Genomic DNA, 18914 nt, shown 5'->3' on the forward strand with positions numbered 1-18914 from the left:
GGCATGCATCAAGCAGAGAAAAAATTTAAGGAGATTGTAGAAACTATTAAAACTGGGTTAAGAACTGTCCAACGCATTATTAAAAACTGGAAGGATAGTGGGGAACCATCGTCTTCGAGGAAGAAATGTGGTCAGAAAAAAATCCTGAATGACCGTGATTGGTGATCACTTGAAGGTTTGGTCAAATCAAATCGAAGAAAAACAACAGTAGAACTCAGGGCTATGTTTAAGGCTATGAAAGTAAGAGCATTTCCACACGTACAATGTGAAGGGAACTCAAGGGATTGGGACTGAACAGCTGTGTAGCCTTAAGAAAACCACTAATCAGTGAGGCTAACTCTGTTCCAGAGTGATGGGCGCATCAGTACGAAGAGAGGCAGATGAAGTGATGCATCCATCATGCCTAGTACCTACTGTACAAGCCTGTGCGGGCAGTGCTATGATCTGGGGTTGCTGCAGTTGCTCAGGTCTAGGTTCAGCAACATTATGTGTCCAAAGAATGAGGTCAGCTGAATACCTGAATATACTGAATGACCAGGTTATTCAGTCAATGAATCTTTTCTTCCCTGATGGCACGGGCATGTTCCAAGATGACAATGCCAGGATTCATGGGACTCAAATTGTGAAAGAGTGGTTCAGGGAGCATGAGACATAATTTTTCACACATGGATTGGCCACCACAGAGTCCAGACCTTAACCCCATTGAGAATCGTTGGAATGTGCTGGAGAAGGCTTTGTACAGTGGTCAGACTCTCCCATCATCAACACAAGATCTTGGTGAAAAATTAATGCAACACTCGATGGAAATAAATCTTGTGACATTACAGAAGCTTATCGAAACAATGCCATAGAGAATGTGTGCTGTAATCAAGGCTAAAGGAGGTCCAACTAAATATAGAGTGTGTAACCATTTATTTGGTGGCAACTTTTTTGTTTTGTTGGCCAGTCAGTATATTTCCATTCTTATCCATTATCCATGCATGGTTATTCCTAAAGTCTGGATTTCATCTTTATTACTATTGTGTATCTTAGAAAAGCAAAACTGAAAGATTTACCTCTATGTGCTGAAATTTAATGTTGTCTGTGGTTTGTATCTCACAGATGAAAAAGTCAGTCTGGTTGTTGGTTTCTCTGCCTTCCATGATACAAGGGTATTTCTTTTCACCTCTAACACCCCACACTGACAACTCTGCTGTTGTCATCTCCAGTTTGTCTGCCTTTTTCTGAAATGACCACAGAAACAAATGCTGACCAATCATGAACTGATGTCACATAATTTTGCATGTACAACAAAAAATATATGTTGTACCTGTATTGTGATGCCAACCCCATCCCCTGTCCTTGTGGATGTGAAGGTGGTGAACACAGGGTCTGGATAGTAGGTTATAGTTGTGGAGCAGGCCAAGGATTGATTGGCTACTTTCAAATACACAGTGCTGACAGAAATCATCTGAGGGTTTAAAGTTGCAGGTGTCTCATAGGTGAGGCCCTGTAGGGAATATACACAGCATAAAAAAGGACCTGATATACCATGTTACCGTGTAACGTACTTAAGTTATGTGACATAATGCAAGAAGATTACTTGAGATGATGTGACATAGCATATTCTAATGTAATTTGACTTGGTGAGATATAAAGTGACAATGGACAGTAACGTGGTAAGACATGATGTAACACAACATAGTCATTGGAAGATAACTATATAATGGGACATTGTGTTTCTAGAGACTACCTGACTGCTGCTATGTCTGGGAGGTTGGACTTCCAGCTGGCCGTGGCTGTGTGTGATTCCTTCCACAAACTCCAGGTGGGACCCTGTAAGTGTGACGTTCCTCTTCCCACTGCAGAACATGGAACAGCAGCCAATCAGAGGAAACTGAGGTGAATAAACTTGATCTCAGAGAAAAGGTTTTCCTTACAGGGACACCCTAATATCACAGTGATTGTATATGTTTTTATCGACATATATTATGACAGCTCAGTTTTTGAGAGGTTCTGCTCGGTCCAAAGTGAATGGTGGACTAAGAGACAAACAAATATTAGGCTATGCATAAAGCAAGGCAAAATACAAAACAGACTGCTGACCAGCTCTTGGTTCTCTTAAGAACTGACTTCAGAAACATGACTTGTTCATAGTTGTAAGATTTAATAGTATATCTGATTGATAAACCACCGTAATGGAAACTGTAGTGACACTCCTTAATGGCCTTAGATGAAAGGTTGACTTCATGGACGATGGCGACAAATTACAATTCTAAATTAGAGAAAAAGCTCTGTTCCTCTTCAAGACAAACAGCCAGTCTCAATAATGTTGGCATAAAACTTGCATGCAATGCATTTTGGTCTCTTCATATATAATGGTGACGAAGCAAAGGCTATGTGATTATATTTCACCACATATTTATATAACTATGTATCATGTCTTTTAAAGCTGTGTGCACAAACAGAGAAGACAAAATGACTTTTATTTCCTGCTACTAAAAAGGGAAGTGATCTGATGGTGAAAGAAAATGCCTTTGAGAAATGGCTCTCTTTCCCCAACACATGACCCTCAACCTGTAACTGTTCCTCTCATGCTTTCCTTACATTGTCAGCAAACTCTTGAAGTTGGTGACAAAGCATTGGGAGGTAGCTCCTAAAATAGCCGACTTGAGTTTTAGCTGCACTGTCTGGTAGCTGTCGTTGTGGAAAGTAAGCACCAAAAGATAACTAACTTGTTATATGAATTATAATAACTTTGTGTTGTTTGTTGATTTGGAGAAATTGTCACCCTTGACATTAACCATGGATTTAGTTTATCTAAACCTTTTCTCCAACACCGTAGCTTTTAGAAATTCTTCACCTGAATCCTGTGTTAGGATAATATGCTTTGTTATGTAAAAATATCAGTAAGTCAAACCTACCTGGTCCAGGTGCTGCTCGGTGCAATGTTGGTGCAGGATGGTGTTGATCGATAGGTGATTTTAATGTTGCCATGGCAACTGCCATCTGGCAGTAGAACACATGCTTTGACAACACCTTTCTTATCTGTGCTGGGAATGTGGAACGTCAGACTCACAGCAGTCTTGTTCCATACAGGAGATCTGAAAGAGAAACAGATCAAGACTCACCATCATCACAATAACAATAATGTACAGAAAACATGACACTGTAGAATATGTCAGTTCACAGTATAAGTGTTTTTCTAGTGTAGGTCTTCTAGTGTTGTCTGTAAAGTGACTCACTCTTGTGGAGTACAGTCTAGGTCTGTCTGGATCCTCACTCTGGTCACATTAATGAGGTTCTGACCTGACAACAATGCATGGTTTCTACCATAGAAAGACACAACACTGGGAGTGATGGAGGAGATTTCTGGCTTCTAACAGAAAAGAAACACACAAAAATCACCTTTCAAACATTATCCTACTGTTATAACATTTACTGAATGTAGGTGATTTGTCAGAGGAACAGTTGAGGTTCAGACTCACAGAAAAGTTCATCCCAGGCTCCATCTTTTTGCAAACACTATCCTGCAGGAGGAAGTGGGTAAATAGATTCAGAAGGTTTAGAGTCCCTGTAAAGGTACTATTAGAGGTGATTCAGGTTTTATTGTGGCTAATGTTAGATTAGCTCAAAAACTAGACTCATATGTCTTTTGTGCTTGTTTAGTTTGTGCATAACTAGAGACTGAGAGATTTCATGTTTAACAAGCATGAGGTGAAGTTAGCAGCTCAGTGTTTATAAAGTGTTTAAACTAAATATTACAATTTCAGAGCAGGGCTTCAAGTGTTCAGTTTAACAAATGTATCAAAATGACTTTAATAATATTGGATTGATGTAGAATTTTGAAACATCAGAAAAGAACATAAAAATAGTCACTATTACATTCTCCACTCCTTGAATAGACCAGGAACAGCTGTTATCGTTCCATCCACAGCCAGCCTTGATACACTGCTGACACCTGAAGTACAAACAAACACATAAAACACATACTAATATATGGATCAAAACTACTTAATATTACATTAGTATATAATAATATAGTTTACAATCAAATAGCTTTTGTGATAACAAAACAGTCTCTGCCAACCATGGTCATCAGATGAAGCTTTTCAAGCTTTTGTCAAGAAGAAGGTAACTGATTTTGCACCTCAGTCTTTCATTATTTGCATGATATATATATAGGTTATCCACAGTATGTGTCTTTGATTTCTAGAAAATACGAATGGACTTACAAGTCAGAAGATGGAGGTCCACTGATGTCAGAGCAGTTGGTTAGCTTCAGTCGCTCTGAAAGGTTCGTCTGCCCAAGTCTCATCTTTACAATGACATCCAGGCCTGTTAGAGAAAACAATATGATTAACTTCAGAGTCTTGACCTCTATCATATGACAACGCAGATGTGTTATCTGGTAGAATATTTCTTCTGTCAGAGTCGTCTCTCTCATTGATATTTTTGGTTGTATGTGGTTATGATGGGACATGTTGCAAATTAATGAACAGGCCTGATTTATGACAACTTAACATCTACAACCCCTCTCTGATTGTGAGATTTTGAGTTAACTGGATTATTTATCTAAAGTTACTGACCGTCAGCAGGAATTGAGCCATGGGATAGGCTGCAGGTGCATTGTGGGAACAGAGAAGGGCTATTTTGTGTACAAAGTTCTCCAGATGATGCAGAGATTTGACAGGCAAAGTTAGACTCCTTCCAGTTCACAGTCAGGTGGGTCTGGATCTTTAGTGTGATCTGAGAAAGGAAGAGAGATGAGTGACAAGTAACTGATAGTTACAGTTGTATAGTGTTAGTGTATAACCTGTACCTCTCCACTGGGGTTCTTTACAACTTTGTGAGAAACTATTTTCTCTTGGAAATCATCAGGAATGGACAACCAGTCAGAATCTTTGCAGTCGTCTTCAAATGTGCATCTGGGAAAAGAGAAATCTCTTATAACCAAGTTCATGATGGGTCTTTGAAGATGTCAGATGCAGATGTTGTTTCTCTGACCTTTGTTTAGAGCCACACCAGACACAGTATGGATCCTGTGCAGACCAACACTCCTGTACTTTTGTGTACGTGCTGCACTTTGATACAGGTACACGCTTCATCTGGAAATAAAACATTTAGAGACACTTCAAAATACAGCAAAGGTACATGTGACACTAAAATAATAGTGAGTGAGTAACAGCAGTACCTGGTTTCTAAATGCCACGTAGACATGTTTCTGATCTACTTGATCCAGTTGTATTTTGGGAAACACTTGGCGGTCGTCATTGGCCCTGTAGAGCACCGTGGGACAAGCAGGGTGATAGTTCCTGTCCACAGCAAGCTGACAACAACAATGTAGTTTTGTTATGTTTCTGAGAGACTCGCTGTGTATTTTCGGCCTCAATAAATTACTGTGGTCAAAAGGTAGAAGGAAAGCAACATCTTTTGTTATGTCTGTGACAGCACTTAGGTCTAGTCACTAGCTAATGACCGCCACCATTAAGGCTGCAGAGGAAAACCTTTTACACTCATAAATGTAGAGGCCATTTTGTTCTCTGTCACAGATAAGAGCTCACACCAGCACAGAAATAATGAAGTGTGATGAAAGCATTAGTTTGTGTTTCTGCTTCATGTCACTTCCACTGTGTTGCTTCACTTCAACATTTACCAGTATGCAGGATGTGACGCAACTATATTTGGTGTCCAGGGTAAAGGGTTGAGCAGAAATATCATGGCAATTCTTGCAGTGTGTCTTCAGCTTCACTGTTGTATGTATTGGAGAGTTTACAGTTCTGTGCTGCCTTACTTTTTACTTCTCTTCTGGGGAGCACTGACCTTAATTTCCTCAGTCTTCATTCAGGCAAGTATAGACTCCAGAAGTATATTAATCAGCTGACTAATATTTTACACTGTCTTTACCTACCCTCTGAGTGTCTGCATTTAGGTCCTGTTTCTTGTTACCACTTGCGCTTGTTGCCTGCTTCTTCAACCACATTGAGTTTCACATCAGATGTGATCTCATGAAAATAACAGGCGTGTGATACAACAAGCTGAGAAGTAATATTTTAAAGAGTGTGCCCATAGCAAAACTCTGCATTGTTCATGTTTGTTTCTTATATCTGCTGGATGATGCAGAACAATTATCCTACCTCTGATCTACTGTCTCTCTGAATCAGCTGTACCTAACCTGCTCTCCTGACACTGACTCCAGAATGATTATATAGCTGAAAGTAACAGCAGATACAATATTACATCACACAGTCTTTAAGAAATACTGCCAGATGATTAGGTTATTCAAATGACAATTACTGTTTCAAATGGCAATGTATTTTCTTTAAACATGACTTTCTTCAAACTTGCTAGTGGAAAAAAAAAATTCCACTGCATTGTGACTTAACATACTCTAAAGATACTGTATTAGTTTACAGTCCTTCATATATATATCTCCTTTTAATAAACTATTGATTAAAAGTATTTTTCCTCTTTCCAGTGACAGATGTACACCACTCTTTATACACACCTTAATGAGCTGTCCATCTCCTGTGCCAATGAAGAAAACCATCCATGTCTTCTTCCTCACAGCCAGCACAGAGGTCATGTAGGGCTGCCTCAAGAGTACTGCCTTTGGTTTAAGGGTCTTAGGCTGAGAAACAGAACAGAACATACAAAGAACGTCCTTAAAGTGAGTCAATATATGATGTTTCTAGTTTAATGGCTTTGTAGGAACCACACAATAATGAAGTGATGAACGTTTATCTTGCATGAATGACCAGAAAAGACATGTGAAACATAGAGTCAACATCTAATCACCATTAAAACATTATTTACCTGCTTCAGTTTGGGACTATCCACATAGTAGAAGTCTGGATCCTTATCTTTCTCTAAGCTGAGATCAAGACTGATGTCAAACACCACCAGCTCAGTGTTGCTTTGTTCTCCGTCCACACTGAACACTCCGCTCCAAAGCACCGTCTGTCCACCTGGGATGACCGAGGAGGCCAGAAGTCTGCTGTCTTCACCATCAGAGACTCTGAGAGTCGCCCCCCGCAGAGACTTGAGGGTGTCGGTTTTTCTTGGTTCCCCTTCAAGCCAAATGAGACGGACTTTGTTGTTTTTAGCCTCACTTCTTACGTTGGAGAGCAGATAGATGGTCGAGTTGATCTGAAATCCGTCCACAAAATCCACATCGCCTTTATTTTTGATCAAAGGTGTGGCTCCTGATGCATCAGTTACGGAAAATATATCGTCCTGATCCGCATTATGAAGGTTGATGGTCTGAGCATCAGAGGAGCACTTGCTGTTTTCGGGCTGCATCGCGGTCAGAATATAATTCTGTGTCTGAGTTGGATTCTTCTTAACATCCACCAGAATACCGACGAACGAGCTGTTGCGTCTCAGTGGTCCCACCTGGACGTGTTCTCTGTACAGAAGGTTAGAGATGTTCCTCAGGTCCAGAACCTCGCAGTAACCACACTGATTGTCGGTCACACCGCAGATGATCTGAGCGTCGTTCTCAACAAATGGTAATAATAAGTTGACGCTGAAAGTTGCGTTCCAGGCAGCCGTCTCAGAGACCCGGTCAAACTGATAACCCACCGGCTCTTTACCGGGCTTCAAGATGCCTCTCTGGGTCAGACTGTGGATCAGAGTCAGGTCGTGGCTCAGCTGGTACAGCTTCTCCTCTGTAGCGATATAAACCGTGTTGGTGGCCACTGCGAAGTGGCGGATGTCTCCATCGAAGGCGAAACCTCCTCCATCCTCCTCCAGACACCGACCCTGTTCTCCCCAGAGAATACAAAGCAGACCGAGCAGCAGGATCATTTTCCAGCAGCGGTGCCAGCTCTGGCTGGATACCCTCATACACTGAAGCTCTGCATAGCGCTCTGATCTCTGACACTGCGTCTCTAGAGCCGCGCGTAAAAGCGCAGCGAGACTCTGAAAAGAGAAGTGCTGAAAGTGGGAGGAGGGAGCGCGCTGAGCGAAACTAAAACCTAGCAGATATTCTTAATGTTTCTGATATATGATGATTAAGCAGCATTACTATTTTCACTTAGCCCCATTTGTCCCTCTTCTATCATGTTCTTAAAGTCCACACAGCTTCAGTCAACAAAACATGCTGATAATGATACAAAATCAAGTCTCAAAACATTTTGATCAGTCAAGATCAAGAAAGACTCAATGACAGCTGGCAAGTGCTCGATAAATCAGCCTCTAGCAGTTTACATGGTATCCATCTCGAGAGGAACAAAAAGCCGTGACAAGGATATTTTCACCTCCATTCAGTTAGCGAATCAGTTCTCTGTTTTGTCTCATATGGTCCGTCCGCACATGGGAACGGTCTTATGCCTTATTATAGACAGTGATCTGCAGGACAAATATGCGTCCCTTTTAACATCTGCACAGAAAATCGTGAAGTTTCTAATTAAATACTGAATAAGGAAAGTGCATGTCCGCTGACCCCTCTAAACATTATACAACTACCCTTTCCTACCCTACCCTATCCTTTCTGCGTGTTCAAACAACTGTAAACCAAAGGTGACATCTGGTGTCAGTTCTGGGAAGTTATTTTCTCTATTAAATAACTTTAAACATCATTGACAGTGAAGATCAGACACTGTATGGCAGTTTTCACGCCAGTCCAGAATTCAACTTTACTCACAACAAGACAGTTTTATATCATCAAAATATCCCCCAAAGACAATTGTAACCATTAATAAAATAATTTTATCAATTTTCTTCACATAAATTAGCCAAACTTTACTACATATAGCCTATTTTCTGGTGTTATTTATGCTAAAACGTATAATTTCTTCAAGTAGACCATATAAGTCTCAGCGCTGACTCTGTACCAATTCTCTGGGTGCTAAATAAACTGTCAGTTAGAGAAGTTGTCGGGTGGTCTATTCATAGTCAGACTAACCTTTCCAATAGGTATAAAGAACCTGGGCTGAAGGAGAGGGAAAAATTCCTCCTTCGACATTAGGCATAAGGTTAGTGTCCCTTTCTCTTTTTTCTTTCTTTTTTTTCATCTCAGTAACCATTACCGCACACCGCTGGTGTGGCTAGAAATGCAGTTGCTAAAATGCAAGCGTGTAAGTTTCATATGATCTTCAAACTTTTCTTTTTCTTTCTTTCCCTTCGATAACCTTCCCGCTTTTTCAATTTCAGTTACCAATTGGGTCAATTTATTCTGTAGTGTTTTGACATAATACTTCCTTTGCGTGGCAGGCGGTGGGGGCCCCCTAGATCACCGAAGAACCCATCTGTAGTTATGTCTTTGCACCATGTTTCAAAGTCTTTTAGTTCCCTTATGACTCTTTTCTCCGGGAAGGATCACTTTATTCTATCTCTCCCTTCTTTTAAATGGGCTCCTAATGTCCCTGGTTCTTATTGTTCTGAATCACTCATTCACATGATCTGGCCAGCTGAGAAATGCGGCACGCTATGTCCAAAGTACTCAGCCCCAAAGACTGATCACGTAAGGATTCGGTCCTGACACCAGAACTTATACAGACCCTTTGAGCAGCCTACTTCAACAGACAGTGAATTTGTGTTAGCACCGTTAGGTTTCCGCCCACCCACTGCTTCAGCGTGCTCTCCGGATATCACACACAACAGTAAATACACAAAAACACTGATATTTTACTATACCAGTGACTTCGTTCATCTTTCTGTGTTACCGTAAAACTTATTTTTTCTGTCCCTACTGGTCACTTCTTCTTAATACAACACACAACACAGATGGGAGCTTTTACACCCCAACACCCAGGCAATTTAGAGCCAAGTATTTGGGTGAGGGACCTCTAAACCCACCTCTTCACTTATTTTCTTCACAGTGGAGCTTTTACATCCAAGCCTTCAGATACGACAGATCTGAATGTTAAGATGAGGAACCCTCTAAACCCAACTCTTTACTACAGAGGGGAGCTTTAACATCCAGACACTCAGGCAATGTGGGCCTAAGTATTTAGGTGACGGACCTCTAAACCCACCTCTTTACTAGGTGTTCGGAGCTGGCGGCTTTTACACTTGACCAAGTGAAGGGACCATTTAAACCCACGGTCTTCACTAGATGTATGGACCTGGCGGCTTTTACACTTGACCAGGGGACCATTTAAACCCACAGTCTTCACTAGATGTATGGACCTGCAGGTGTCATGTCTGCACGAACAAGTCGGGATTTTAAAAAGAACTCTAGTGTTAAAGCAAACAATGATAACATATTTAATTTGACAAATAAAAGTCAGCCTTTTATACACTTAAAGGAAGCAACACGTATAAGGAGATCAACGTGTGGGTAACCGTTGCAACACGCATGCGCAATATCACGTAACTCTGAGCGGCAAATTTTTTATTTTTTTTTAAATGTGGAAATCAGTTCAAAGAGCGTTTTGCTGTGTTTATGTCGGTAGTCTAATTCGACGTTTTCCATTAAAAGTACCCAAATGGTGAGCACAGGGCCACAATTAAACTCTCTGTCACCCTGTTATTAAAATAGCTGTTTTCCCTACAAAACTAGAAAGTTTGACTTCGTAGGCTAATATGTAAATTATTTAAAGAAAGTCAGTAGTAGCTATTAGGCCTACTTACTTGTGGTCGTTGGACTGAAACAGTGCTTCGTAATACCCGTCGTGTTCCTAAAGTATATTTCATAATTATCTTGCTTTTCTCATGTAGTTATTTTCTTTCTGTAGTTTGATTCGCTTCTTTGCAGTTTTACGTTAATTAGCAAATGAGAAGCAGGTGTTAGCGGAGGGCTAATCAGCCGCCATGTTTAGCCCGAGAGAGTGACGCAGTTCTTATTTCCGGACTTCTCTCAGGTACGTTTTTGTAGTTTTTAATCATTCTAGATTGCAGCATACAATAAGCCACAATGTCCACAGAAACGTAGCACTCTGTAAACGTTCTAAGCACTAAATTTAAAGTGAGGATGTTTACAAAAATAATAACGACTAGTTTTTAATTATGTTTTTATTTTAATTCAGTGTTTTTCAAATAGCAGCTAAATTAAATCAGTGTATCAGGTTAGGCTACTTATTATGGGGTGCCGAATGTAAAATTTCGGTTACAATTTTTTAGCTGATACATTTTCAACATTTAGCTCACTTTCCTCACATTTAGCGCATTTTCCTCACATTTGAGACAGATATTATATATATATGTATATATTATATCTAAATGTTAAATCTAAATGTTATATCTATATCTAAATGTTAAATCTAAATCTAAATATTAAATCTAAATGTAAATGTTAAATCTAAATGTAAATGTTAAATCTAAATCTAAATGTTAAATCTATATCTAAATGTTAATGTTAAATCTAAATCTTAAATGTTAAATCTAAATGTTAAATCTAAATCTAAATCTAAATGGGTCGCCGAGTGTAAAGCTAAATATTTAGAAAATATGCAAATATACCACGCCCCTTCTCTGTATATGCGCTCGCCGTCACACTCTGCGCGCTCGCGGTCTCTCTCTGCGCGCTCGCGGTATCTGTACACGCGCTCGCCGTCACTCTGTGCGCGCTCGTGGTCTCTCTGTATGCGCTCGCTGTCTCTCTCTGTGCCTGTACTTCTGCTCGCTCGCCTTTGCTGAGTTTTGGCACTTTGTGGGCGGGCACTGAATAGACGGACCCCCAACCCCCCTCCTTTCTGATTGGCCACTACTGTCTCCAGGTCAGAGCCAATCCGAGGCAGATTAGGGCGGGTCATCATGGTTGGCGGCAGAATTTAATAGCAGATCGAGATGTCAGAGAAAAAAGAGGTAAGTTGTGGAACAGACAGATATGCAATGATAGGCTATAACAGCAGTGGCTACGTTTAAAGTTGCTACGAAAAACTCCTGACCCAATACATAACATTCTCATAACCTTCCGTTATAGTGGTCTGATCACAGTGGAGGAGATCTGACAGTTTCCTGGGGGAAAAAAAACATTTTCGTGGGGCTATCATGGCTGAGCAAGTAAGTCTTACACAGTTAGCCTATCTCTCAGATTTCATTTTGATATCATTTGATTTTATGACGGGACCAGTGGGGTAGTAGGATTTTTTTTTTTTTTTTTTAGTGGGAGGTATGTTTATGAGTTTCACATAAGTCACCAAAGGGGGCGCAGGGCGCGGATGGAATTATACGGTGACAATTTTTCGGGACTCCCGCGAGTCAAGCCCAAATTATGCTTCCGCGTTGACACAGCGCGAGGGGGCGTACGGACCTATTGCGTCCTTGCGGACCCCCGTACATCCTACGCAAGGGCCAGACGTGCACCTCCCAAAAATCCTCGACGCGCGTCGAGACGACGCAGCAGCAACGCAGCAGCAACGCAGCGGCATTGGCTGTGATTGGTCCGCTAACTACATCCGCTGGAGACCGCTTTTCCGGTTTCCACTCATAAACACCATATTCGCCGGTCCTCTGCCTGGGTACGTTCAAAGGGCGTACAGACCACCTCAGCTGTCGTCTCCTTTGTCTCCTTTGTCGTGCCCTAATTTGCAATAGAAGTATTTCTTCCTCTGCTTGAATAATTTGGAGCTCCAACGCCAGTCTCTCTGTCTCTCTGCCCTCTACCGGTGTGGCATTGAATTGCATTTCGACACGTAAACCCCACGCAGAACCATCACGGTCTCAAGCGAGGATTATGCTTCCGCATAGTGATCACGCAATGGTCACGCAATGGCCACGCAGTTGCTTGGACGCAATCCAGGTTGTAAAAAAATGGTAGTTCCCCTTTAACTTGTATTTTCCCTCTTTGTGTTTACCTTTGACCCTGGGAACGCATGTACACATGGCTGTGTCCGAAATCACTCCCTAACCACTATATAGTGCACTATATAGTGACCACGCCATTTTGTAGTGGTGTCCGAATGTTTAGTGTCCACTATATAGTGCACTGCATGTATCCCACAATTCACCGCGAAATGTAGTGAGCATCCGATGGTCACTAACCGGAGCAAGATGTCCCATCATGCATTGCCAGAAGTTCTCTTGGCGCGGAAAGTAAATTAAATATGGCAGACGGACGGGAGACTGTGTACAAATGTAAGTATTTTTCTGTTTGACGTTTGATTCCGAGTTTTAAAACAGGTTGTTAATAGGTTGTTAATATGCAATACTATTTAAAAACTTACTGGAGGGTACACAGCCATTACGGCACCAATCGTGGCTAGCGACCGAGGTCAGTACTACGGGTAATTTAATGCTGTTTTTCATGTTAAGCTGGAGTAAAAATTTACTACAGCCTATTATAATTAATAAGTAACGTTAGCGAAATTACATTCAAGTGTCAAATCAGCAGGGGAGAAGCTCGTTAATTTATTTTAATCTCGCAGGGACCGACGACGATGTGGCAAATTTAATCCGCCTGAGAAAGGAGAACGAGCGCCTTTTTTCAGGCAAACGCTTCGCCTCCGCAGCCGGTTGGGAGTGAGTAAAGGTTATTTCATTCTTGTGAAACAGTGACGTTATCTTATTAAAAAGAAAACTGAGAACAACTGTAAAATGACACGGACTTTTGACAAAATATCTTAAGCACTTGATACTGACAGCATTAATGATAGGTTAATTGTTGTTGTTTTTATCATCCTGTACGTGTTGCATTTTTTAGAGCTATTCTGAAAGAGATGGGGCTGACGGGTGTGGTGACACCTGCCCGGGCGGGCAAAAAATGGGAAAATTTAAAAAAAAACATACAAGGTAAGGATTAGGGGTGGGAATCTCTTGGCACCTCACGATTCGATTCGATTCCGATTCAGAGGTCAACGATACGATTCTAAATCGATTATCGATTAATCGATTTTCGATTAATCGATTTTTTTTTTTTTTTTTTTTTTTTTTTTTTTAATGTACATTTCCATGCGTGACTTTAAATTTTGTGATATATATATATACACACACACACACACACACACACATATTTTAGTTTGGTCAGATTCTTAAATATGAGTTTGCTACTCAGAATTTGCAAATCATTTCCTACTATTGTGTTGATCATTAGAGAAAGAAAAATAGATGAATTACCTTCTCTAATTTTTTTTAGAATTTACCTTACAAACGGTGAAAGTCTTGTCGATCTTTCCTCCATCCTCAAAAAATCCAAAATGCTGCCATACGTCAGCTTTTAAAGAAGCCGGTGCAAGTCTTATGACTGTGTCTCAAATGGCGTACTTTCGTCAGTACACTTCGATATCATGCACTATGAGCACTATGCACTTACGTCCGTAGTGCGTAATTTTCAAAAAGGTAGTATCGTCTCAAATCGGGTGCTACGCCTATACTTACCGGAAATGACGAATGACTAACGCCGTATTTTGATTTTGACCACGAGCGTATATCGAGCAGCAATTTAATAGTACTACGTGTAAAACAGCAATATAGATAATTTTCATTAAATGTCATATTATAACTTACATCTGTATGGACCTGTAAAACTGCTCCACCACCGCTTCCAAATCACTGCCGCCGATATCAGCCGCCACTATCGCAAGTTTGAATTGGGTTGATAGTCCCTCCCCTTCCGCTTCGTAGTCAAGATGGCTACCGTTTAGGGTGGAAAGTGTGCAGCGTTCCACACTCAGCTTTTTGACCGTTATGAGTACACCATCCGGGTACTTGCAGTGCGCTTCGTCTCGTTGGAATTTTCAGTGTGAACGCCCTCACGTACTCAAATTAGGTGGGTCTACCGCTCGCTGTTGCAGCCATTTTATCGCCGCATGTAAACAACTCGTGTGCGCATGCGCGTATAGCAGAGAATCAGCAGGCCAGAGAGGAGAGTTTTCTGTTGAGCTCCGCAGCAGGCGCACAGAATATTGCAGCGGGCGAACTAATTAAAATTTTTAATTTTAAAATTCCGATTATGAACTTATTTGAATCGAGACACAATCGTTCAGGATAGAATCGAAATAAATCGGAGAATCGATTTTTTTCCCCACCCCTAGTAAGGATGCATCATAATTAACTACAGCTCTATTTTGTGAAAGCATAGATGAAAGTACAGTGACTTTTACCAGTAATTACACACATCAAATGTGTGTATATTGCAATGTGTGCAGGAGCTGAGGAAGCCACCAACAGGGAGTGGCACTGAGTCAGGGGAGTCCACTGCCAGAGATTGGAAGTGGTTCTCCCTCATGGATGAGGCAATAGGTGGGAGGCCTTCTATTCGGCCTCCATGTCTTATTGCCTCAGCCTGGGGGGAGAACCCACCAGTCTCAGCATCAGCCTCCCCTGATTCAGTGCCACTAGAGACAGAGTGTCAGGGTGCTGAGCAGGACTCAGAGTTTGAAGAGCCAGCTCCACCAAAGCGACAGCGACGTGACCCAGTTCTAGAACTGTTGGAGAGGCAGGAGAAGAGGGCAGAGGAGAGGGACAAAAGGGAGGAGGAGAGGGAGGAGAGGCTTTTGAACCTCCTCGAAGAAATTGTGGAGAAAATGTAAATTAGATTAATAAATAACAAAAAGGAAATACATGTCTCACTTTGTTTTCAATTGAAACACAGTTCTTTATCAACGTAACTACTAAATTATAACATATGAACATTTGAACAAACAAAATTACAGAGAACATATAAAACAGTTCAAACGCTACTGAAACTATTTACATGAATCACAACTTGAACCAAGAGAAGATAAGAGGGCAGAGGAGAGTGACAGGTGAAATTAGGTTAGAGAGAAGAGAGAGAGAGAGAACATCTAAACTTAACCTATTAACAATTGATTGTGATTTGATTTATGTACTTTGGCTCTTAATAATTGTGGTCTTTCAGAGCTGGAGGATTGTTTATTGGTGCTGAAACAGCAGCAGCAATACGACCACGCAGCCGTTCTCCACATGCCAAATCTGGCAAATCTGGCTGGACCTGATCGCCGCCATCATCTGGCCCCAGTGCCTCCTCCACAGGCTCCATAATATCTCCATCTTTTAAGCAGAGATTGTGGAGAATGGTACAACAGGCGATGACTTTCACAGCAAAGTGTGGCTTCACCTCCAAGGCCTTGAAAAAAACTGAGCGCCACCTGGCCTTCATGATGCCAAATGCCCTCTCAACCACGGAACGGGCCTTGGCGTGGTGCCTGTTAAATCTGGCCTCAACAGGGTTTCTGACAGGCTCCCTGTAAGGGGTGATGAGGGCGATTGGTTCCGAGGTGCAGGGATACCCACCATCTCCAAGAATCTGGAAGCCTTCAGGTGGGTATAACTTCTGGACATAAAGGGGGCTGTTCTTCAAAACTCTGGCGTCATGGACAGAGCCAGGGTAGCCAACAAATATGTCCAGAAATCGGCACTGGTGGTCCCACACTGCTTGGAGTTGTATGGAGTGAAACAGTTTTCTGTTAAAGTAACATTGGGCATCAGCACTTGGTGGCTTAATGCGGATGTGGCAGCCGTCAATACTGCCCACAACCCTGGCAAACGCTGCAGATCCAGCCAAACGTTCGAACCCCGCACCGGTTGTTTGAAGCTGATCAGCGGAGGGGAAAAAGATGAGCCTGTTCTTCAGCCTGAGGACTTTTTCGGTGACCCTGTGGACGATGTCATGGACCGTGGATCGCGGGATGGCAAATGCTCTGGACACGACACGGTAAGATGTAGCACTTGCCATCCAGAAGAGGAAGACCAAAACCTCCAGGTCATGACCCCAGCCATGGTCTAGTGGAGAGCGAAGGAGCTGGATAAGGTGGGCAACAGTTGGTCTTGAAAGGCGGAAGTCTGGGCGCAGTTCACTCTCACCATCAAAATAGATGACCAAGACGGGGACGTGACGGTTCAGGCGACAATACTGAGATGGGTGACCACGCTGTAAAGAATAATTAAAACTGATAACATGGTGTCATGAAATCATGTGTATTAAAGTTATGGCAATACAATCACACTCTGTTGGGTAACTTTATAATAACCACCTTTAAAAATTATATTATATTGATAAAAGTGATGACAAAAGCCTTTCTTTATGTTTTGTAAATCATCTATAAACATTTGGCTGTAGAAAGATGCAACTATAATTGATAAATGGTAAATTAATATTTAAACTTAATAGAGATGGTTGCAGCTTTATCTAGAAAATGTACATAGATCGTTTAATAAGTAAAGCTTAATTCGCCATTTATTAATGATGGCTAGTACAGTGTGACTAAAAGCTGAGTGAAAAGTGACAGTACCACTGTTTGACAACAGCACCCTGATAGGCTATGAAAACCAGTTGGCTCAATGCTCAGCTCCAGCAGGGGGTGTAGTTTGACGGAGGATAGTTTGTTGTTCAGAGAATTAAAGGAAATGATATTTACTCTAATAAACAAGGCGCTAAAAAGTAGGCTATCACTCACAGTTTGACGACGTCTTGCTAGTCTTAGAAGAGCAGCGCATCTTCTCCTTTCTCTCTCTCTTGCCATTCTAATCCTCCTCCTGATCACCAATAATTGAATTATGGACAAAACGAACACAGCCAGACTTACAGTAAACGGCATTTCTATAGCGCTACGGGAGTTTTCTAGAATAATGCTAAGTGTGTTTTTTTTCCCCGGGGAATTGCTCGTAGTTAGATGGATGAGAGGATGAGAGGCGCGAAACAAATTCATGAGTTGTGGAGCAGTACAACAGTCAGTCAGTGTTTATTCTATAACACATTTCAAAACAAGGCAATTGAAATGGCTTCCTACATTCATTGAAAAAAAAAGTGTAAAACGAACAGCATATAATTAAACATTCCAGTAGATTACACTGTAACTTTCTGTTACTAAAGAGCCAAGAGAATAAAATATGAAAATATGCTTAAATAGAAAACAAAATGCGAAAATAAAAAGTACAGGACAGTAATCAAAAGACTCTAATTTAATAAAAATGCAGTAGTAAATGGACAAATATTATGTGAGAAGACGTTAATGTGGTACGTTTTAATTGTGCGACAGCGATGACGTAATTACCGGCGCCAAGAGAAGTGTCCGAAAGTGTCCGAAATTTTTTTCTGTTGAGCTGACTATATAGTCCACTACATTTATTTCCCTATTTAGGGAGTAGGGAGTAGGGAATGAGTGAGTGATTTCGGACACAGCATCTGTCTCTTCCCCAACGTTCTCTGGTCGCTATGGTAACGTTAAAACATGCCTTCAAAATAAGACACACCACAAAAACAAAAAGTGCATGAAAATACTAGCTACTCACAATAGCACTGAATCAGTGGGAGCCCTGAGCTTGTTTAGCTGCAACAAGACGGTCCCATCTTGGGGTAATGGGAGACAATGTTGCTTATTCAGAGCTGCCAACTCTCACGCTTTCGCCGTGTGACACACGGTTTTGCGTGTTTTCACACGCACTCACGCCACACATTCAATTTCTCACGCAAAAAAAATAAAAAATAAAAATCCGATCTTGGTCCGAGACTCTTCCGTTCCTTTTCAAACTCCACGACGGTAGATGGCGCTGATGAGCGCCCCTGAACCTTTGCGCTGCGCTACACCTGCAGTGCACCCCTTTACTATCTATGCCTGCACCCCGAAGTAGACAGAAGAAGAGATACAGAGACCGCCAAGACAGCAGGAGAAACCAGAAACTACTTTGAGAAGTCTGATAAAGAAGAGAGTCTGAGCTGAGACTAGGCCAGTATAACTGTTCGATAGGAGGTTCAAAATTTGGTGTTCACCATCATCATGAGCATCGGTCAGAATGCAGAGCCGAGGTTCAAAGGGTTATAATGCTCAAAACGTTTATTTGTCCAAAAGAAAAAGGGGGTTTCAATAATGAATTCAACACGTTACTTAATGAGACCAAGGAGAACAAACACACATGGGTGAGTGAATCTGAAAGAAAGCAAAATTAAGGTTAAAACTCAGAATGTTATATCATGAATGGAATGAAGTTTAAATGTCCATATTAAAGAAATAAGGTTCAAAATGAAACATGGACAGGAAACAAACTAAAGAGTAAATTAACACAGCTCTTACCAGCACAGCACTGCCGCC

The 18914-nt window shown here is 41.4% G+C and overlaps 2 protein-coding genes across 2 annotated transcripts in view; both read right to left on the reverse strand.

Moving 5' to 3' along the window:
• Positions 1-7927, reverse strand: part of plxnc1 (plexin C1) — a 22367-nt gene extending 14440 nt beyond the window's left edge. Inside the window, exons 1-14 of the mRNA XM_084573057.1 lie at positions 6796-7927; positions 6488-6610; positions 5174-5308; positions 4987-5087; positions 4802-4907; positions 4569-4728; positions 4215-4317; positions 3865-3940; positions 3468-3509; positions 3225-3358; positions 2904-3083; positions 1733-1841; positions 1310-1489; positions 1056-1223 (exon numbers count right to left, since the gene is read on the reverse strand). Of these exons, the coding sequence (XP_084429183.1) occupies positions 1056-1223; positions 1310-1489; positions 1733-1841; positions 2904-3083; positions 3225-3358; positions 3468-3509; positions 3865-3940; positions 4215-4317; positions 4569-4728; positions 4802-4907; positions 4987-5087; positions 5174-5308; positions 6488-6610; positions 6796-7827 (2649 nt within the window). The 5' untranslated portion in view covers positions 7828-7927. The remainder of the gene's footprint in view (positions 1-1055; positions 1224-1309; positions 1490-1732; positions 1842-2903; positions 3084-3224; positions 3359-3467; positions 3510-3864; positions 3941-4214; positions 4318-4568; positions 4729-4801; positions 4908-4986; positions 5088-5173; positions 5309-6487; positions 6611-6795) is intronic.
• Positions 7928-15135: 7208 nt separating this feature from the next.
• Positions 15136-17423, reverse strand: LOC311508869 (putative nuclease HARBI1; the record flags this gene model as incomplete). Its single annotated transcript, XM_084573858.1, has 3 exons — positions 15136-15290; positions 15790-16756; positions 17412-17423. The coding sequence occupies 3 exons, from the start codon at positions 17421-17423 to the stop codon at positions 15136-15138; spliced, it is 1134 nt and encodes a 377-aa protein (XP_084429984.1).
• Between the last annotated feature and the right edge of the window lie 1491 nt (positions 17424-18914).

The sequence above is a fragment of the Chelon labrosus genome (assembly GCF_963514085.1).
Source record: "Chelon labrosus genome assembly, chromosome: 23".
NCBI classification, from domain to species: Eukaryota; Metazoa; Chordata; class Actinopteri; order Mugiliformes; family Mugilidae; genus Chelon; species Chelon labrosus.